Source organism: Poecilia latipinna, unplaced genomic scaffold (genome assembly GCF_001443285.1).
Source record: "Poecilia latipinna isolate Pla-1442-1.1 unplaced genomic scaffold, P_latipinna-1.0 Scaffold640, whole genome shotgun sequence".
NCBI classification, from domain to species: Eukaryota; Metazoa; Chordata; class Actinopteri; order Cyprinodontiformes; family Poeciliidae; genus Poecilia; species Poecilia latipinna.
The window spans coordinates 40,124-62,631 of record NW_015113256.1 but is presented as its reverse complement, the minus strand read 5'-3'; the positions used below and the strand labels follow the sequence as shown (position 1 = coordinate 62,631).

Sequence of the window (22,508 nt, the reverse complement as noted above, 5' to 3'; positions counted from 1 at the left end):
GCTCTGCTTCCCTTCACGGGCAATTTAGAAAAAAAAAAAAAAAAAAAAAAAAAATGTGGTTTGCATTTTCAAGCCAAAGGAATGTGGACAGAACAGAGAGGAGGAAAAGAAAAAAGCTTTGAAGGCAATGTAAGATACCAACAAGAGCTGGTAAATTTACAGATTTCCTCATTTTTGAGCTTTTTTAAATGTTTCAGGTCATTGAGCTACATCAAACACACAATGTAGTTTTATTGGGGAGAAATCTATCCAAACCAACGTGGCCCTGTGTACAAAAAGTCATCACCCACCAAGCATTTCAGGAAAGAACAGCGAGCCTACAGTAAAGCACGGGGGTGGCAGTGTGATGGATGGGGAGCAACCAGCTATAAATAATGAAAACATTAATGATTAATATGGGTAATGGATCAGGACAATGAACTGAAACAGCAGGTATTCCACCTCTGAATGGATAGAAAAAAAAAACTGAGTGTCCTAGTCAAAGTATTTATTTTTTCACAGAGGGCCGGGTTGATTTGAATAACTTTTTACCCCTTAATAAATAATAACAATTAAAAAACATAATTTTGAAAATATTTAACTCTCTGTCAGTCTGACATTAAACTTTTATTTAATCTGGAAATGATTTAAAGGTACAGTATATAACTAAAACTTTTATTTAAAAAAAAAGTTTTTTTTAAACATATTTATTATAACTATCACCATGTCATCACAGTGTAATATAAGACAGATAATCTGTGAAAGGATCAATGTCCTCCACCTCCCTCCTGATGGATACTACTGCCATCTGAGGAAATGCACCAAAAACAATCAATCAGAACCAGGAGACGGGTCTTAGCGCTGTCAATCAATCTAACGTACGCTGCTAAATGTGCTAATGTCGGAGAAACAACTTACCGTTACAGAAAAACAGTTTTTTCCGCCATTATCTGTGGTTCTGCTAGCTAGCCTTAGCATTCACAACAGGACAGGCGAGCAGCAGTGTAGCAGAGAGCAGGAAGTAAAGGGGTGATTGACAGCGCTAAGACCCGCCTCCTGGCTCTGATAGGTTGTTTCTTGTTAGTGGGAGATAATGGAGGAGCTCGATTTTTTTATTTATTATGTTTTTGCACATTCTCTGCCTCATACCATACTGACAGTTTCAACAAATATGCAAGAAACACGTTTTATATTATCTACATACTGCAGATTTAAGTGTGAGGAAAAAATTTAAAACAGGTGGCAAATAGATTCTCCCACTACTGGACTAATATAAAAATTATCTGCAGAGTAAAGACCAGATTCACGTTTTCTCCGTGTGAAGCGGTCTCGGCGCGCCTGCTTACTCGTGCGTCGTACTCCAGGACGAACGGAGGAATGTCGATCTGCTCGGGTTTGATGCAGGTGAAGAGCTGCGGCAAGTTGTCCAGGTAACGGACCTTCTCCTTCAGGCCCGACACGCTGAAGGTGGTGAAGAACCAGGTGGAGACCTGCGCAGTGTGTGGACACGACGACAGGGTCACGGATGGTGTTTCGTGTTTATTTGGAGCTACTGTTAACCCTCCACAACGAAAGATAAACTAAAGAGGTTTCTAAAGAAAACAACAGAAGTCGACTAAATCTAATGACCCTTTAATGATCCTAACAAAAGCCTGGCCGTTTGCAAAAGCACTGCGGTTCTTCTAAACAATGAAGAAACGAACATAAACCAGAACCCACTCTCGCTGGAACGTCCCTTGCCAAAAAGGCAAATATTTAGAAGTACAACATTTTGTGTGTTGACTGCGGTAAACATCTAAGTGTAACGAAGTACAGCAGATTGTCTAATAAAACTACATTTGGCAAAAAGGTGAAACTTTGTTCAAGTTCAAGCTTAGTTAATAAGGTCGATATCAGCCCCTCAAAATCAGGATTACAGGTGAAATTTAGCTGTTGCTATTGAGTTGATTAATTAAATAAACTTAGTTTTGTTTTACTCTTGAGGTTAAACTGAAAAACTTCTAAATACGCAGAATCTTTTAGACTCTTTTCTTTAGCAGATGTTTACGATTAAAGTTTGTTTCTCAGACTGGGGCAAATTGCGACAGAGTATTAGGGTCAGACAAAAACAATAATAATGAAAGTATGAGAATAAAGTAATATAATTACAAGAATAAACTTGTACAAAAATAAAGTCACTATAATACGAGGAGAAAGTTGAAATAATATGAGAATAAAGTCTCAACATTATGAGAATAAAATCTTATAGTATTACAAAAATAAGGTTGAAATAATACAAGAATAAAATTAGAATATGTCAAATAGGAAATATTTTTCACTGCAAAAAAAAAAGTTATTGTGCAGAAACTAAAGAAGCGTCACGGGTCTCTTAGTAAAACTACTGTTGCTAGGCTACGATTGGTATCATGGCTGAGCAGAAACACACCAGTGTTATTGAGGTGCCAGTCACTAAAACGTTGCTTTAATAGTTGTGATTAAAGTGTTTATTAAAAGAGAAAACCTGCTGTAATCTGGCACTAATAAATGTAGTGGATGATCTTATCCTCTGTTTTTGTTTTTTTTATCACTGTTGTAGATTTTTCCCTCTAAATCAACACCACCTCCACCATAAGGCATCAACAAATTAGAAAGCTTTGCAGAAGTTCAAACAGCTAAAAAAAAAAGGGGGGGGGGGAGTGCCATGAAGGCGCTGACTCCTACCTTTGAGCGAAACGTTGGATGTACAAAATAAAAGGCCCTCAGATTCTTTTTATACCTGCAACACAGCAAAAACAGCAGAGATGAGACAGAATCCGTTTCATTCAGCATAATACATCTCACTTTTAAAGCAAAAAATAAAAAAATAGGAATCAGTGTGAACTTGGAGATTGTGGAAAGGATGAGATAATGACAAATATGTAAAAAAACAACATGTGCAAAGTGAAGTCACTGTAGCAGCACTTCTAAAAGTGTGGGTTTGAGGTCCAAAAACCACAAATTTTCCCAACAGTCAGCTCCAACCTGTCCATCAGCGATGAAACAATTACCACACAGTCATACAAAACACCAGCCGTCCCACAGAGACCACTGTCTGCGTTACTCACTGAAAATGTACAATAACTTGTTAAAAAAGCGTGACAAATGAATACAGACGGACATAAAATAGGCTGCTCCACATAACGGCCTCTGGCCAAGGTCCTAATACCAAGTTATGTCATTTTAAAATTAAAGCGGCTTCCCAATTCTCCCAGCAATTAGAGACACATGTTTGGTCAAAAAGTGTCCACATATCAGGTCCACGGGCCAGAACAGGAATCAGCCGTGTGAGCTCAGCCGATGTTTTGGTAACCATGGGTACATGGGGGGGGGAGGGAGGGGGAGAGTCAGAGAAAGTGATCAGTCATCAACAAATGCAGCAATAAGAACAGAAACAGAAAAAACGTGGCCATTGTTGAGGCTGAATTGCTGAAAAGTTGATAAAAACCCCCAAACATGACGACAATCAGCCAACATCTCACACATCTTTCTCATTAACGTGATTCACAAGGCGGCTGAGTTCCTTTGTTCCGCCTAGCCGGGCTTGATTCATCGTCTTATGACATCTTGAGCCATTCGCTGGAGTCAAGAGGTTGACCCTGAGCTCTATTCTTCCTTCAGAGATAAGCAAAACTCTCTGAGTCTGCAAACAGCAGAGACGCACTGCTGAGGTAACCACCCGATGCTAAGGTGGGAGCTGGATACTTCGGTGTGGCGAGGAAAATCATGCTTTTGTTTTAAGATAAAACCGACACACAGACACGGTTCTCGACTTCCTCTTAACAACCGGGGCTTTGAAATCGTTGATACACCAGAAGTTTAACGATGAGCAAACCTGAGACTGCCCAGAGCTGATCTGTGTTTATTGCCTCTTTGTGTTCACTTAAATTCACAAAAATTGAACAATTAAACATCTACGCTTACTATGGCCTTGCAAAAGTACTTCAAGATCTTTTCAAGCGTCACATTAAACCTCAAACTTTAACATATTTTGCAGCGTTTCATGTGACAGACCAATGACATCTTAGTATTGGAGATAACTTCTGGTGTGACCAGTCATGGAGACTCAACTACCACCAGTTCTACCTACTTAGTCTACAAGACAAATACAGGTTTGTCAGAGCCGTAGGATACCTCATTCAGTTTTCAGACAACCGGGCTTCAACCCTCGCTGCAGGAGAAACATCTCGCTCCCACATTTCCTGAACCGAACTGATGACATGAGGGGTGACCGAGGAGTGGAAAGTCGAAACCACACGATCACCACAAGGACTGCAACGGAGACCCCGCAATAACGTCTTAATGAACCAAAGGAAATGAGTCGGGTGCAGACAGTAGAGCCTTACAGATGTATGAGGGGAAGTAGCAAAGAAATACCCAAGAGGAAGACGATCCCTCTGGTGGGACGAGCCCTCAGGAGGGTGTATTCCCTGGCACACACAAGCTTCCCTGGTCTCCACCACTCGGTGTGAAAGTCATTGACTGGACAGGGACTCTCCCTGTGTGACCGGGAGTCCAGGACCGAAACCCCGTTTCTGCTCTGCCCAAATACACATCAGCTCTCACTGGACAAAGTGAATGTAATCGCTTGTTCTATGGTCCAGAGAAAACTAACAAAATTGAAATGAAGTCAAAGCGAAATCGCTCCGCCCAACCGAAACCCGGGTGGAGCAAAACCTCTGACAGAAAAACAAAGCTGTACGGTGAAGGTAGCGAAGCTCACGTTGTTACCCGTTGTTACTTGGTGAGGCATTTTTTGCCTCATCAGTCAACAACAAGGCAAAGGAGATGGAGAAAGGAGATAGAGGGGTGATTGAATGAGTCACGCGTCGGGTCCGTAAACTTATTTTGTGGGAAACCATGGAGAAATTGACGTTAAAGCCCAGGAGCCTGATCTTGGAAGACTCCATATAAGGAGCACTGATTTGCTTTTGCCAAAAATGAACGTATTTCATGTGAGACCGTAAATCTGTGGAACATGCAGCAATAATCTGCAGCTCATTTTCCGGCCTTTAGACCCAGAGCACCCAGACATAACGGTGTTGCGCCATAACGAGATTTTGGCTGGAAATATTAGGTTGTCCTGCTGGTGGACAATATTTGCCGTCCATTTTATTATTATTTTTAATCTTCCAGATATTCGACCAGCCGTGCTTTCTGTCATTGTATCCAAGCCTCCTGCTCTGCGTAGCTGTGTGCTTGTAAAAAGCAGGTGAATATTAATTTATGGTACGTAAAAGATCGGCTTTGATCAAGTACGCAGGCTGTGCATGAATATTTGCGCCACATGCCTGAAGTTGCTGCTTTACAAAGAAACTGCATCCATTTGTAGCCGCAGCACACATTTATTGCTTTGGACCCGACTCGATGCCTTAATTTCTGATTTAACCACAAAGCGTATGATGTAACGCTGACAAAATGCTGTAGTTATACAGTCGATCGCTGTAGCATTCAGCTCTTTATCGGCCACAGGCGTTTATCCAACTTTTACATTTTTCCAGACTGTTTACGCTTTGGCTCTATTCTAGATGTTCTGGATAAAGTGTGTCATAATTTCAGGTCCCCCACTGACTAGTTGAACTGTTTTCCAATATTAGTTTTTGCCAAATCTCAGCGCATTCGCAACGATAAACCCCGACACTTTGTCAGAGGTTCACGTCCTTCAGGTGAGGGGATTTTACTATCCTGTCATGACGTAGTGAGTTTTAACAAATATGTAAAAGTTACCTGCCGCAACTTTGAGTCATGCTAAGCCAACATGTGTCTGCTGCCTGATAGGCAACTGGAAATCATAAAAATACCTCCAAAAGGAAGTGGCTTTTCTACATTACATTAAACAGCAAAACAATCTCTACCTGAAGCTTACATGTGGCCATGTAGGTTGTATGAGTACAACTTACAATGAAATGTCAGGACGTTCATAATTTGCATTCCACCTGCATTCACAGAGGCCTGTGATGAATCAGTAAAGGGCGTGAAGACGCTCGGCGTTGTTGTGAATGACTGCCTGGGCTTTCCCCGTTCCACTGAAAGGGGAAGTGGGACGGAGGAGTTTTCATTCATGTTCTGTGACGGCCGCCTGAAAGCTGCACCCGGCCTGTCCGCCATCTTAATTCTCCACCATGTGAACAGACCGCTCGCATAAAACAAAACAATAAACAAAACCTAAAACTGTCGTCCTTCGTGTGAATTTATTACGCAGCGTGAAGTGAAACTAGTGGAAAAAGTTGCCAGATAGAAAATGAATGAAAAAGATTTGGTGAAACCAAACGAATGAACATTTATAGAAAGCAGGGAGAGCAGCAACATGATGTGTTTGAAGGTGTAATGGCTGCAAGGAGATTCCCACAGGTTACCCAAAAAAATACTGAGTTTTTCTTGAAGTTATCGTGGCAGGAAGTTTGTTTGTGTGAGGATATAAATACATATTTTACCTCTGTGAAGGTAGTTTATGTTAGAAAACAAAGAAAGAGAAAGAAATCTTGAGTAAATATAAGCCTCATTTTAGATAAAGAATAAAACAGATCATTTTAATTATGTGGACTAAACAAAGGGAAACACACAAGTATTGCTGGAAGTATTCAGCTAAACAGAACTGATATCTTAAAAAATACGGAATCCAGATCAGGAAGTAGAAAGACTCTGACAGACAACTTTAAAAACCAGAGTGACTGAGATTTAAAGGAAGAGCACAGTGGTCAGTGCTGGAAAAACAAAAACAGGTGGATAAACAGAAGTCAGTCACATGTGATGAACTCTGAGCAGCAGTGGGAATAACGAAAACTCACCATCAGTCAGAATCTCAGAATCTGTACCCAGCATGTCAGAAACCAAAGAACAAATCACGTTCATATGGTCTGAATAATTTAAGACTTTCTGACTGTTTTTAGCTGGTCTTCAGAATAAAGACAGAAAGTAAAAGAGAAAAAAGTAAATCGTTAAAGCCAAGAGAAGCATTTGCTGTCCTTGGTGTCTTAAAACAAAAAGTGCATCTAATTCAGAGTAAATTTTTCTCAAACAAAACAGCTCAACTCTAATGAAATGTCCAAATCAATTCAGTTCAACGAAGGAAAATCACATTTTGTCAAAACTCATTTACACATCCTGTGGATGGTGGCAGCGTGGGCAGGAAGGACCTCCAGCAGCAGTCAGTTTCGCAACGAATCTGAAAAGGCCTCTGACTGAAGAGTGTGTCTGTCGCACACAGAGCTGGACGATGCGGCTGAAGAACATGTCAGGATCTAAAGGTTCCATATCAATATTGATCATTATTTCTCAGCAGCTTCGCGGCACGTTGGCGAAACATGAAACTGCTGCTGCGGCAGTTACTCAACAGGCTGTTGCTAGGCAACCAAAGAGTGAGTGAGATGATGCCACCAACCTTTCTTATTCCTCTGCCTACATCTCCCAGAATGCAGAGCGGTTCTGGATTGGAGTTGAGTGAATATTCCATCAGATGTATAATCTATTGATATTGATAACATGCCTATCGTGATACATATTGTTATTGATTTACGGTACAGCCCTTGTCCCACATGCCTGTCATGACATGCTAACCGTTGCATTTTGAGAGGCGACGTTTCAAAGTAGCATGTCTTCGGTGACGACAGTTTCTGGCAAGCAGCTCTAATCCCGCTCATTTGTTTTTGCCTCTTTAAATTTCAGTCTGTTAAACACACTGATGGTCGTCTCTATGTGTGAGACTCTCCTTAAAGGAATCGCTGCATCTCTTTTATTGCAGCCATTAGCTAGCTGGCTACAGTCTCCATTACTCAGCCTGGCTCAGCTACCACATCTTTGAAGTCTGTTGGTGTTTTTAATCATCCACTGTTTTAAGCCTAATGAGGTTTGTGTGCTTTAAAATGTAGCACTGCTGCCAAAAGATGGACCTCTACAAACTCATTGATCAGTTTTAACTCCAACGTCTTCGATTGGAAGCCGGTTAGTTTATCAAACCACGAATAAACTCCGTTGGCGGATCAGTTCCCAGCGCGGACTCAAGAAAAAATAAGATCTGAAACTCTGAGTTGAGTTTGACTCAGGAAGTAAAAGTTCAGACTGACTTGATGTCGACGACGTCGTAGAGGTTCTTGAGGAAGTCCGAGTCCAGGTGGTTGTGCTCTCCGGTCAGCGTGTGGAAGTAAACGATCACATACTCCTTCACTGTGATGTGATCCATCACATGGATGAAGTACAGCAAGGCCTGAACGGGAAACACAAGCTGATTTTTAAAAGCCCTGCTCTTTAAAACAGGAAGCGAAGAGACGATTGGGCCCAAAACTGCTTAGAAGATTTTTAAAGATACCTTTTCAAGGTCAATGAGGGTCACTGGAATGTTTCGTCCAACCACCACCATCACCGTCCTGCCGCATATGTCCACACCTAACAGAAACGTTAGAGAAATTCGCTGGTAAAAGTTTCACCATCAAGAATCTGTCTCTTAAACGCGTTAACAAGCTCTACTTAAGCTTCTCTATAGTTAGATTTATTTGAGCCGATACCGCTTTCCCATTTTATAATATCTGTTGGTTTTTCAGTGAAGCAGAGAGAAGCAGGCTATTCATTTTTATTATGTTTTATAGTACCATCTCTCCTGGATTCAATAAATCAGAAGGTACAAACAAATATTTTGCTATCTGAAGTTCTTGAACAGGAATCAGAACTGAGTCAAATCAGGACGAGCAGCTCAGTCATCAGAAACTGGCCACAAAGTCTCTGATCGGTGCATTTTTAGTCATTTATTATATCGTTTTGTTTTTTCTCTGAAGAGGAAAACAGATAAGGCAAGAAAATACATTATGATGTGGCTTTTTTTTTTAACCAGAGCAGAGCGAACATGAAAAGTTCTGCATCTGTAACAACATCGCTGTGGAAAGCCGAGAGTCCGTCAGCGTGAAAACAGGCCGGCCCGGTTATCAGCCACATCAAACCACCGACTTCATGCTTGAACTTTGTGACACATCTAAAACTATTCTGAGAGCAGAGTTTGCTTAAGTCCAATTTGAATGCATGCTTTCTGTTCTCGGGTTGCAGAGCGACAGCGTCTGCAGTCTCACTGAATTCGCCACAAGTCAGCCAGGTTTGACGACAAAAGAAACGACACAAATGACACTTAGGAAAACAAAAACAGATGATGTTACAGATGATGAAGCAACATGCCGCCAATCATTTAGTTTTCATCTACTTGGACTTCCTGCTATTTGAAATCGAATAGAAAAGCAACTTTTTGTGCTACTTGGTTGCTTTCTCAATAAAAAGTGAAAAGGAGAAGAAATTCAGCTTCTACTATAACCATTAAATATTAAAATGTTCCTCATTTAAAAAACATAAATGAATAAAGATGTCATGTTGAAAAAGGAAATCCCACAGCCAGATACAGGACTGTACAAAAACAACATCATCAGCGCCTCCTCCTGGTGACAAACAGCAGCTGCACCTTAGAAACGACAAACTCGGTTGATCTCTCACAAAACCACATTAGAGGCTCTGGACCACAACACACACACTCTACACACACTCTACACACACTCTACACACACTCTACACACACTCTACACACACTCTACACACACTCTGGTTTCACTCACTGACAGCATGCAGAGGATTGAGGCTTTAGTAACTGGCTGAAGGTTTTATCTGGATTCAAAGTGTTTCCATTCAACAAAAAAGTTCAAACAAAATGATTTTAATTCAAGCAGAAGGATCGTGTTTGTCTGAGGTTTTTATTCAGGGTTCCTATATTTTACATATCTAAATTCAATATTTCTACTCACTTACGTTTCTAGATCCTCATCCAGTATTTCTGATAACTTTCCATTTGAATATATAATATTGAGGTAGAACTGTCAGGTCCTACTTATGGCTGTCACAATTAGCAATTATTCAATTCATTAATAATTTCCATTCTAATTATTAGCATTTTTGTTGGACAAAATACTCTGTAATTTCATTTACAGAGACTCCATAAGACATTTTATGTATGGTTTCGGTTGCAAATAGTTTCCATTTCCTTTTTACTGTTGTCGTGTTTTATTTTGGATATGTAAAATATCTCCCAGCTAAATGTTGTGTATGAAATTAAAGTTGCTCATCTTTCATTATGATGCCATGTATTATTTTAAAATGGTCTCAAAACAACAGTATTATCGTTTATCGCAATCATTTATCTGTTATGGTGACATCAAGTCACACTGTAACGAGACAATGAAGGCTTTTGCTTCAACCATCTGTTTTAAAATCCAGAACTCTTGAATTTTTCCCAATCTAATATTCAGGGATCTACACCAAATGTGATTCGTCTCTCAGTTTGAAAACTTCTGGAGCTGTTTTGTGTGAAACACTCCTAAAAAAGTAGCAATCTGAGAGCTTTTTATATCCAACAACCTCATGAACAGTTCAGCCTGAATGTAAAGCTGTTCATAGAAAGAGCATGAAGAAAAAAAACAACTCTTTACTGACGTGTGTTCAGTTAGTCAGTAACACTAATGGGAATGTTAACCTTATTTTTTGCAACTTTGAGTTAGTCTACAACATTATATTTGGGTAAAATACATGTAGGTTTGAAGTTGTAATGTGAAACAGTTTAAATAGTCTTCATATGCAAAACATGAGATGATAATTGGCTGCCTAGGGATGTTGAATAGTAGATACTTTAGCTGCTGTAAGCAGCAGCCGCCTCTCCCACCTACCAGTCTGATATAAGGCTTTCAGCGCAGCGATGTCCGACAGATCCTCCGCTCTCGCTCGACACAGCCAGCGACTGTAGCTGCAGGACCCAAACACACACAGAAAGAAGAAAGGTTGCTTTTTGTTACACAGTGAATGTAATGCAACCAACACCTGTACAGAAACATAACCGCCGTGTAACATCTGGTAAAACCGAGGCTTTCTGTGAAGTGGTGGCTGATGCTGGACGGCTTCAAATCATCTCGGCTGCGGTTTGGAGGAAATCAAAGCAGGTCGTTTAGTTCGGTGGTTCTAAGTTACACTGAAAACTCTGACAGCCCGTCTGGGATTCCTTCTGAGGCATTCTTTCTTTTTTTGCACCTGCTTTTGCACTCAGTAAAGTAATGGTAGCAAAAAATACAAGTACAGACGTGTAGAGAAATTTTCCAGTTTTCTGTTTGCCAATTTCTTTACAAGGGTTATAAAGCATTTTAACTTAGTGTAAACTTTGTTTCAACAATTAAATTTCACAAAACACTTTCCATGAAATAAAAACTTCACTGGATGAAAGATGATCATCTCTGTAATAGACCCTTAATGTTACTACAGCACATTAAAGAACAAGCTGTTTGTTTGCGCCAATTTATTTTTGAGTATCAGAGGCTTTACTTGGTATTTAACCTGATTGGTGCATTAATAGCTGCGTTCCCATTAACCACAGAATTACAAAAATATATTTGTTTAATGGAAACGTGGCACTTCTGAAAGAAGTCGTGTTTTCAGAAAAAACCTTTTGTGAGTTTTCAACCGTATCAAAATTAGTGTATTTCACAAACTGCAACAGAAATGCTTTTTCTGCACCACACATAAATGCACCAGACGCATCAATAACCCTCTTCAGTGTGGAGGTTGTTACTGTGGGAGGACGTCCGTGAGGTGTTTACAAATAAGTCAGAGAAACTTCAAACAGTGTAAGGAGTTAAAGAAAACTGTTTTCTGTCAAGGCTTGTCAACGGTTTGTTTTTGCCGCTACGGTAGAAAGCATGTTGTCTTCACTGCTGTGCACTTTGAACTCGACTTGGTACATTCTGTCAGAGTGACCAACAAGCAAAGTGACTGCGAGAAAAGCTTAGTAGAAAACTGCCAGAGTAAACTACAGCAAAGTTTATCCAATCTACTCTTTTGCGTTTCCAACCTCTGTCTGGATTTGGAAATATTGGCGGCTTTGTTGGAAATCTCACAATTAAGACAAGAGAGGCATTTTCAGGGGAATAAACAGAAACAGTAATGCTAACCAGGCTAATACAGGAGTTTGAATATCTGTTTTAAATTAGTAACAACCTGTTTCACAGTAAATGCTTTCTTACACACACAGTGTGACATCACCTCTAATTATAATGCAAATGATTAATAACCAGTCAGAAGACAGGCCAAACTGTAGTGAAAAGCTGCTATTTATAGTTTTTCAGAGAAATCTGAATAATCTGTGACAGGCTCAAGATTTACAAGAACTAGAGATTGGAAATTGATCATAAATCTCTATTCTTATCTAATGGGATATATTTAGCTGGAGACATGCTTTTCAGAAATATTTCCTTTGCTGGGACTCTTACTTTCTCTGGTGCTGTTTTTGTATGGCCGCCTCAGACATCTGGCCCTGCAGGATCAGCTTCCTCTGCTTGTCCACGTCGCCCTCCATCCGAGCAAAGGCGTGATTCCCCACCTGACCCAAATCCAGATCCAGGCTCTCCTCTTGACACTCGTCTGGACATAAACAGATCATACTCGGTTCTAATGCAGGGTTTCTGCAGGTTTCACCAACTTAAATTCAAGACTTTACAACCATTATGAAGGGCATTTAAGACCCGTATCTCCACAGAAACGCACAAACTTCATCCAGGTATGTTGGCAGCGAGTTAGCGATAGCCTCAACCGAACGGTCAGAGTGCAACTCAAAGTTTTGCCTAACAGAAAAGTAACATGACACTAAATAAATATACCAGGTAAGTAATCATATCAAGACAAAATTCAACTTACTTAAAAAAAAAAAAAGAATCTAGTACATTTTAAGGTCTTAATTTTAGATAAACAGATTTAAGACTTTTTAAGAACCATTAGGATTGTAATTTAAGACCTATATTTCCATAGAAACGTATAAACTTTGTCCAGCCAACTGTCGATAAAGTTGCTATCTTAGCAAATTAGATTAGCGGTAGATTAGAGTTAGCGGTAGCCTCAATCATCTTGAGGAGCGACTCAAAGTTTTGCTGCACAGGAAACTCCCACGAGGAAAAAAAAATGCACAGAATTTACTAAATTAAATCTAAGACCTGTGTTTAAAAAATGAATTTAAGACATTTTAAGCTCTTACTTTAAGTCTTTTAAGAATGCACTGGACCTAAATGAGGCTCCTCACAGAAACAAAACCCCGTTCTGTGAGGGGACAGACTGAGATAAACAGTCTGTTTTCTGTTTATTTCCAAAACACAAACTTGCTTACCTCACTCATGTCAGAATATTTGCTTGTTCTCATGTATTGCAGTACACAGACGCAGATGTACATGACATTATTTGTGTGCCATTGGAGTCATGACCTCAGCTGACAGCATCCAGGCTCCGCTTCAAGCCCTCCTCCCCCCAAACCACATGCGATGCGAACATTTGATCAGCACTGACAGAGCCGTGTGTGTGTGTGTGTGTGAGGCTGCTGTTGGGCTTCCTCTGCAGTGAGCCTGCTTGCTTTGGATCCACATTCTGAAGCCACATCTCCCAACTTTGAAGCTCTGCGCCAGAAGACATCACAGCTCAGGTCAATCGAGACAACAGACTCAAGTTGGAAAACCTCACTGGCTGACAAAGGCTTTGGCTTTCACAGTCCAGCTCCCAGAAACCTAACATTTAGAACGCGTGCAGCTCCAGAGGTCACGCAGATTACCGAGTACATGGAGCTTTGAAGGCCGGAGCGGACCGGACCGGGGGCTTGGCTGATATTTTGTGCTTCTTTGACTCGTTTCTGTCAGGAGCAAACAGCTGCATATGCACTTTTCCTGGGATAATCGGGATCTATTCTTTCAAGATGAATTGAAAATGAATGTTTCTGTAGGAGCAGGAGAGTTTCATTTCACGGTGCTGCTGCGCTGCCCTCACTCATAAAGAAACCTTGCACGGTTACAAACATGCTCTGCTCTCCCTCAAATCAAACCTGCAGCATCCACTCCAGTCAGACTCGTTACATGAAAACAAATGAGTCATATTTCATCTTAATGTTAAACAGTGGGATTGAGTTTGCTGCAAAACAAAGAAGCTAGTAGCATCAGAACAGTTTAGCGATGGCTCCTAAATGATGTAACATTGACATTTGTAACGCGCCACATTCCTGGTTGATAAAGTTTATATTTTTATCTTATTTTCTGCTTATAGACAAAGCAAGTGAAGGATTTATTACTTATATTAAATATATGTGCTCTGTTTCTGTTGTTTTTGCTATATTTTTCATGTTGGCATAGTTTTAGACAGAAATATAGACGAAAGAAAAATCTGAAATTGTGACATGTGTTTGTGACCACAGGGGGGCGCTGGAGCCTTCGATCAACATTGTTTTTACTTCAATATCTTCAAAATCCAGGTTTGCAGAAAGAAAACTTTCTTAACACTAATAAACTTGTATGTTTTACTAATAACAATACAATCCTGTTAATTATGTATGGAGGACGATGCTAGAGACTCAAATTCAAAAGTACTTTATTGATCCCGAAAGGAAATTAAAAGAATATTCAGCCTGTTTTATCCTGATCCAATGATTTGCAGCTAAAATACAGAATAATCTGATATTTTTCCTTCAATCATTAAATGCATTAATTGAGAACCTCCACAGTTTTACGTGTAGAAACCAACAACACAAACTTTAAAGCACTTTTTTAAATCTCTATTTTAACAAAAACCAGATAGAGTCGTATGCTTTCATGCATGAGTATAATCTTGTGATTTTTTTGGTTTTTATTGGATTCAAAACCATTAAGCTACCCAAAAATCTGCGGCAGATTTATTCTTTTGTGTGCAGTAAGACTTGGGAGAAGAAAGTTGAAATCCATCCAGAACTAGCAGCTCATTACTCAGAGAAAACACAACCAGAAAAAACCCCATCAGTGAATCTCTCCATCTTTTCGTTGAACTTTATTTTATTTTAGACTAGAGCATCTAAAAACACATCCTCATTTTCAGATATCGCCGTTATGCGCTTCTTGTCCTTAAATAATCTCCACTTATCTGCTAAGCCATCATTATTAAGATATTTTAGAGCAGAGTTTTTCTCAGAACTTTATCTTCAGGACATTATGAGAACAAGACGATGAACCCAAAAGAACTGGACTACATCTTGTTATTTTTAGCCAAAAAAAAAAAAGAGTCCAAAAGGATATTAGGCCTCAAAGCTTCATAAATGCAGGTTTGTAAAGTTAGACTCTTGCTGATAATTACTGTTTTCGATGAACGCAGTCCTGACTGCACTTCTGCTCACTCGGCTTCATGCAGGAAACCAGAGATCTGCTTCCAGCTGCGTCTGCGTGAGATTTGTTTCCACTGTCTGACTGACACATCGAATTGCTTCCACACTTCATCCTGAGAAAGGAACATTTCTAACCCATTAGCTGTTGGGGTTGTGTCACTAATTTCTGGTTATTTTTTTTTAAGCCAAAATAAAAAAAAAGCCTACATCTGTAACATAAAAAAAAACAACATGTTTTTCTTGAGAGGGAAGACTGGACGCGAGAAAATATCAAATTGTGCATGCGTCAGCTTGTTCTGCTGACTTTTAAGCCAAAAGGAACGAATGTTTGATCTGATTCCGTTTCCCCAAACTTGATACCGACCGCCTGACAAATAACAATTATTTTTTTTCCTCTTTCCAAACGGATTGTTCTGCTCCAACGATGGGAGGACGTACCTTCCAGGCTGCCTGGTTTCTCTGCGATGCGGATCTGTCTCTCTGGAACCACGGGCTCGCCCTCCGAGTTGCCAATGTCAGCCGGGATGAGAGGAAGGCAGAGCCTCTCCTCTTCCTCGGAGCGAGGGTAGTACAGCGAGAGAAGCTTCTTGTACACAGACTAAAAAAACACACACACATTCATCTCAGTGTTTTTTCAGGTGTTTACAGACATTTTAGAGAGAACCATTAAGAGATTTTCGTAAGATTGTCTATAAGGTTATTCACCACCTTTAGAAAAAAAAAAGACGATTCCAACAAAGTGCTTCAATTAAATTAAAAAATGCTCGATTTATCCCAAAAGGGCAATTAAATGTAACTCTTGAAATCCATGTATTTTCAGAGAGTTAACATAGATGGTGATGCCGTGGAGATCCAGTAGCAGTCAGTCTCACATCAAATCTGAAGCAGCCTCTGACTGAAGACTGTTATGAGCTGCAAACTGCTCAATTTCCAAACAATATCACACAGTGGTATGTAGAAGACAACCCTACAGAATAACCTTCTGAGAGCTTTTCTCACCTTCATTGGTAATTCAACAATTATCACATCTGTTTAGCGTAAATTTTGCCTCATACCTTCTGATTTCAGTCGGCCATGACTAGCACTTGGACTGAAGTGCTAGTCAGTCCAAGTGCTAGGAGCATTTTATAATATTTTATAATAATGACTGGAAAAAAAATCGATTTTATAAAAAATTATCAGATGCATTTTCTTTTCTCAACTTCCCTCCTTTGAAAAACACTGTCCAGCAAATTTGCTGCTCCGAGTGGTGAAACAAAACCTCGTTGATACAGAAATGCATCATAACAACCGTCCAAAGGTAAAGAAGAAGCAAAAATCCCACCATCTGCACAGCATCCAAAAATGGAAGGAACAATTGAAAAAAGAAACAACAGCAATGCCTCAACCAAAACAAAAACGATGAACAATAATTTACAGAGTCACTCCAACATGCTGACACCGTGTCTGAGCATTTAGACCAAACACAATTTCTAACACAGATTTTGCTTGAATGTATTTCTTCCAGTATTTGTGGATAATTCTGTAGCGTTGGTGCGTATCGGTGTCATACTGACCTCCTCTGTGTCGGACACGGCGAACACCACCGTGTCGATGCCGTTTCCATGGTTCTCCAGGAACCGGCGCACTGTTCCTGTAAACACAGCAAACCAAAAAAAACACGGTTATTACTGGAGGCATTAGTGAGATCAGCACACCAAACGAAGCTCCCGCATTTAAAACTTAACATTCGTTGTAGCTCGCCGTCATTAAATACGAATCACGACTTACATTGATGCTTGCTCACATAGGTGTTTTAAAATGAAAGTGTTACAAAGTCTATCAGTAATTCTGGCTGCAATGGATGTTTGGGCAAATATACCAAGAAGTCAGACCAAGCAACACCTAGAAGAACTGCGAAAAACCCCAACTAGAAGTGGAGAGAGAGGCTTCGAGGAAAACTGTGCTACGTGCCGACATGTTTTTTCCACTTCAATCTAAAAGTTTCTGCCATTCCTGTTGGGGTCAGCGAGGCCTGATGAGTCGCAGCTGAATTACCAGATCAATGCTGCCAACAAGGTGAACTAACATTAGCTTTACTCAGGAACACAGATGTTGTTCGGCTAATACTAGTGAGTTTGCTAATTGCTGTTCCCATCCAATTCTCATGAGAATTTTGAGCAAAAAAAAACCAAAAAAAAGGAGCGTTTCCATCTACGGGTTTGGAGCGAATCAACCAGGCTGCTGCACAAAGCAAGATGTTATCAGATGTAGACGTTTTGCATGGCAGTACTAACGCCAGCATGGACCACACCTCTGAGGTTTGTGCCCCTGGTGAGGCAGAGACTCACCAGTGAGAGGGAGTGGTTGGTTATTTGGTAAATGTGTTTCCATCTCCCATTAAGTGAGTCAAATCTTTTTCAGAAAAGCCAAAAACCACCTCAAGTTAGCGAAAAAACATTTTTTTGTGAAATTGAGAAAGTTATTTCAAATTTTGCCATTTAAATGAACCTTTTTTAATGCAATACTTCAAAATGCACATAAAAACTGTTGATGAAAACACAGTTAACGTAAACTAACAGTGTTTCCCTGATGTGGACATTTTCAGTCTGATTTAGATCGCCACAAACGGCCAAAACATTCATTGTGGCGTCGACTAGCCTGCTAGCTGTTAGCACTCAGATGTTTTCTCTCCTTTCCACTGAGCTCAAAGTCACATGACTTCTTTCCGCGACAGGTAACAGAACCAATACCAGTAACTTGTCACCGATTCACTCAATCCAGTGTGGAAAGTATTGGTGCCGCTGGCAGGTAGTGGTTGTACTTTTTGGGTGTGGTTCCTTTTAAACTCTTTTACTTTCCTTTTCCTCTGACACAACATGTCCATTAAGCCACACGGCTTCGCCAGCACAGAGCAGAAGAAGAGAAGAGTCTGCGTTTCCCTCAAAGCGTTAAGAGACAGACGCTTCTGGACGGGCCTTACTGAAAGCGATGTGTGCAGCGTCCTCCAGCGGATAGCCTCGTTTGGTTGTGGTCACCACACAGAAGCCGACAGACGCCATCGACTGTTCTCTGCGAGGGATGGAAGAAAGAAACAAAAACATTTTCACAGGTTGGTTTGCAAAAAAGTCTAATTGCAATCAAACCTCAGGGATATTTTTAACTTATGCAATAAGTTATAAAATATAATAATGTAAATATAATAATAAAATGTAGTTTAGCCTCTCTGTCCACCCACACAAATGAATCTCTTGGTGCCATTTTTAACTCCCAACAGGAAGTCGTCGTTGTTTTGGAGGATTGTGATTGACTGGCACAGTTTTTAGCTTTGCACTACATCGCCCCCTATGGGTTTGGCATGTTCAAAACAACGCTCGGTGGTGTAATTCAGTGGGTTTGTGTGGATGAACACTTTTCCTAAACCAATCCAGTACGATGTTATTTTTTCAAACAATGTGGCATATATTTTCATTTTTATAAAGATACACATGTAGAAAGCCTAAGACTCTAATTTAGTAAAAACTAAAGGCATTTTAAAACAAGCAAAGTTTAAAAGGTTGTGTTTTTCTGAAAAGAGGGAACGTCTGAGTAGCTTTTCACTTTCTAACACTCTAATTTCTAAACTTTCTAAGTTTATTGTGCTTTCACTTCGACTTTAAAAGCCAAAACGGCTGCAAATTTGATTAATGATCCAACGCTTTAATTGTATTATTTCTGGAAGAACTAGATTTGCTTTCTTTAAAAAGAAAAAGAAGAAGCATGTTTATCGCACCAGGCCACATCTGTGAGGAAAGAAATGTTCAACAAAAGTGAAGGACTGGGTATCGCTCCGGGCCGTTTCCCAGCCAGATGGAACCAGAGAGTGTTTGTGAGAGTAAGGAAGCTAGACCAGATCAGACGGACTGAGTGGCCGGTTTAGCTGCTGGGTCTTACGCTGCCAGCTGCATGACGTTCCTGTAGCAGCTGAACAGAGAGCTCTCCGCTGCGGTCCTGTACTTGGCTTTGTACTTCGGTCCCACCGTGTGGATGATGAACCGCGCCGCCAGGTTGAAGCCTTTGGTCAGCTTGGCCTCGCCGGTCCGACATCCTGCACACAAAATACACCAGATACAACTTCTGCTTCACAAAAGCACAGAGATTCACCGTTTTCACTTCTGATACCGACACCGATAACAATCCGATACAGGAAAGCAGCGCTAAATTGACTTAAATCGTTTCTTTTTTTCAAAAAAAAGATAAATAAATAAATGTACTGAATTATTCTTACTATTTAATAACTCTGCACCGGTACAGCACACTTAAATACACCAATAGCTTCACAGGCCTGGTGAAGCATGTAAAAATAACACAACTTTAATCTGTTGAGTCAGAAGTATAACAGCCAATGTAAAATAAGTAATGAAGAAACTGAAACAACAGATTGATTATTTTGGTCAAACGTAAAAATAAACTGCAAAATGTCTCAAACGGTTCAGAAGGTGCAGTTAGGAATCCTAAATATGATGTAAAATAAATGATAAAGCACAGAATTAGACTGAATAGATCGGCCCTTAGAGATCGGTCACATTCTCAACGATACCTGATCTGGAATTGTTTTCGATATCGGGATCGATAACAATATTATAATATCCGGTCGGTGCATCTATTTTGTGTTGGTCTATCACATAAAACCTCAACAGGACTAAAATAAGCCTCCATAGGTGCAGATCTCCATATGAAGCTTCTGCCTCTTGGTTTGTTTTCATCCTCTCCGTTGCTCTTCCTTCCGGCTCTACCTTTGAGTTTCACGAGTTCTTCCCTCAGTTCAGGCCCGGCGAGCTGATGGATGCTGTCCGACACTGGATTCTTGTCGCTCAGCGACTCGTTGCTGGTGTTCACAATGGCAGTGCAGTTCAGCAGGGCGACGTCCCCGGTGCTGTGAAAACAAAATCAAAACAGTCGTTTCGACTTCCTTTGGACAGTCAAGGCGTGAAGATTCAGTCTATCCTGACCAAAGGATTATTAAACATCTCCTCATGCGTGTAAAGAAAGGATGAAAAATGACTGCAGAGGAAGGGAGAAAAAACATCTTTGCATGGGGTTTACTAAATTGATTTTAAGAGGTACAAACAGTTCTGATTTAATGACTGCACACCGTCGTAGTGGACATGAACTCAACGTTGCGTATGGGCTTTTAATGGTGCATTTTTTACCAGCTATTTTTCCAGCGAGCAATGACTGCAACACACATGTTCACTGATTTTTCCAGTTCACAATGTCACATTTATTGTGTTTTTGCTCTAATCCACACACACACCAAGGCTCAAACATATGTGTACATTCACAATAATGACTTTACTGGGGCGTCCTGACACAAATCTTTAAGATGAGATTTACTTTATTGAACGAATTTTGAACCAGGTGTGATTTGAGAAAAATAAATATTCAAACCTGTGGAACCGACTCTTTTTGTTGTTGTTGTTGTTTGTTTTAAGCACATTTCAGTGCAATGTGGCGTAAACGGAATAGAAAAAGAACAGGTCACAAAAATGTGAAAAGCCCAAAATTAACATGATATTCTGACCTCCAACTTGACCTTCTGTTCCGACCAGAACGGTGAGTCAATTAATACAAGAGGAAATTAAAGCAGAAAAAGTAAAAAAAAAAGATGGAGTGAATCAGCAAAGAGGTCGACTCTAATAGCTCCAAAGAGAGAAAAAAACTAAAAAAGTGTCACACAGGCCAAACACCGTCACTAATGACGTCACATTCAACCTTCTACCCAGTTTATCAGGCAGATTATTTCTCATTCAACTATTAACTCTGTAAATCAAACGTACAGAGAAAACCTATTGATCTGACAGACTCTGCAAATGCAGCAGCAGAGATTAAGCGTTTGTGTAAATGTTGGAGTTTTCTAATCACACTCTGGTTCTCTAAACGGTCGGAGTGAGCAGCAGAAGGAATCCGTCCTGCTGACCTCACAAAGAGCCGCGACACATAAGCTCGTTTTAAGAGGTCACAAGCTAAAAGGTGCCACGGCCCGCGGGCCGCTGGTTGCTGAGCTCTGGTCATGTTACTGGAGCAGGAATGTGCCTCCTCCTGCTGGGGGCCGCCGCAACAACAAGGCTCCTACAGAGAAGCTGCTGCAGTCAGTCAGGCCCCGGGGACGTGATGCGGTCGTCCTTAAAGTCTTTAAAGGCGTCCATTGATTCTAAACCGGTCCGTGTGAAACATGGAGAGGTGCTTTAAACTTCTCACACAAACTAATCTAATTGAGTTAGTATTGCCTCCTGCCTCAAACTGCAGGAGTGTTTAAAAAATGTTTGGCCCCTTATGAATTTCTTCATCAAGTATGAAAACATGTCACATTCTGCAGATTTTTCATTTAACCACTTAAACTTATTTCATACAACATTACGAATTTGGCGAAAACAATATCAGCTCCTTATGTAACGAGTATCCTGAATAAACCTTTACAAGAGCAGTATTTTTGTTTATGGGGCTAAGTTTGCTGTGACATGCAGCCGCAGCAGGACTGAAAAGAAGCCAAAAGCAGTTTATTGTCACTTTTATTATCACAATAAAAAAAATACCACAAAATATAATCAAATTTTAAAATCCAGGCCACTCAGCCCTGACTTTTACCACCTTACCTTTGCTTTTAAAACAGGAAGTCATGTTTATAGTGCTCCCTCTCTCACACACAGTGTGACATCAGCCCTGCAACCGCTCATGGCAGGAAGACTACAATGTTTTTGGAGCAGTGCTACAAATGATTGTGAAACTGAGTCTTCCTCTTAAAGATTTAAAAAGCTGGAACTGACTTCGAAACATCCGCTAGGCGAGTGGTGCAAAAACTATTTCGTCCAGCAGTTTATACTCGGCATGTCACAGAGAACTGCAGGGAAAATGCTAAAATACAGCGACATGGTTACAACACAGATCCTCCTGTTATCTGCGTTTGCAATGTGGTTTAGCGATGAGTCCAATCTGCTAATAACATGTCTATGATCCCATCAGCCTCCTCTGAGGATTTCTGATTCATTGTGTCCAATCACAAAGGCCTGGACTGAAACGGTTAAACAATAACAGGGTGAAAAAAGCCCAATCGTGACCAAAGTGCTCACAGGACTGATAACGTGTCTGGTGTTTGTCTCCAAGATTAATCAGGCCATGACAACAGCTGTGTAGTGCCTGGTTAAAATATCTCCTTACAATTTGTGATCAAAGAAACACCTAGAAAACTCTGTACATTTTATTGCTGGTTTATTTTGAAAACTATGCTTCCATTTTCTTCCATCTCGTACTGATCTCTTACTTTACGTTTACGTTTCTTATACAATTCCAATAAATTCATTTTAAAAAAAAAGTCTTATAATATGAC

General features: G+C 40.3%; 1 protein-coding gene across 3 annotated transcripts in view; it reads right to left on the bottom strand.

The window, feature by feature from the left end:
* The window catches only part of gdap2 (ganglioside induced differentiation associated protein 2), a 33,573-nt gene that overhangs the window by 8,767 nt on the left and 2,298 nt on the right, over positions 1–22,508 (bottom strand). The window contains exons 3-13 of one of the 3 annotated variants that reach the window (XM_015043574.1): positions 19,918–20,057; positions 19,076–19,229; positions 18,126–18,214; positions 16,720–16,796; positions 15,602–15,761; positions 12,273–12,423; positions 10,683–10,759; positions 8,300–8,376; positions 8,058–8,197; positions 2,680–2,734; positions 1,287–1,469 (exon numbers count right to left, since the gene is read on the bottom strand). In XM_015043574.1, coding sequence (XP_014899060.1) covers positions 1,287–1,469; positions 2,680–2,734; positions 8,058–8,197; positions 8,300–8,376; positions 10,683–10,759; positions 12,273–12,423; positions 15,602–15,761; positions 16,720–16,796; positions 18,126–18,214; positions 19,076–19,229; positions 19,918–20,057 — 1,303 coding nt within the window. The remainder of the gene's footprint in view (positions 1–1,286; positions 1,470–2,679; positions 2,735–8,057; positions 8,198–8,299; positions 8,377–10,682; positions 10,760–12,272; positions 12,424–15,601; positions 15,762–16,719; positions 16,797–18,125; positions 18,215–19,075; positions 19,230–19,917; positions 20,058–22,508) is intronic. The other 2 variants (XM_015043575.1, XM_015043577.1) reach the window with 2 other exon arrangements.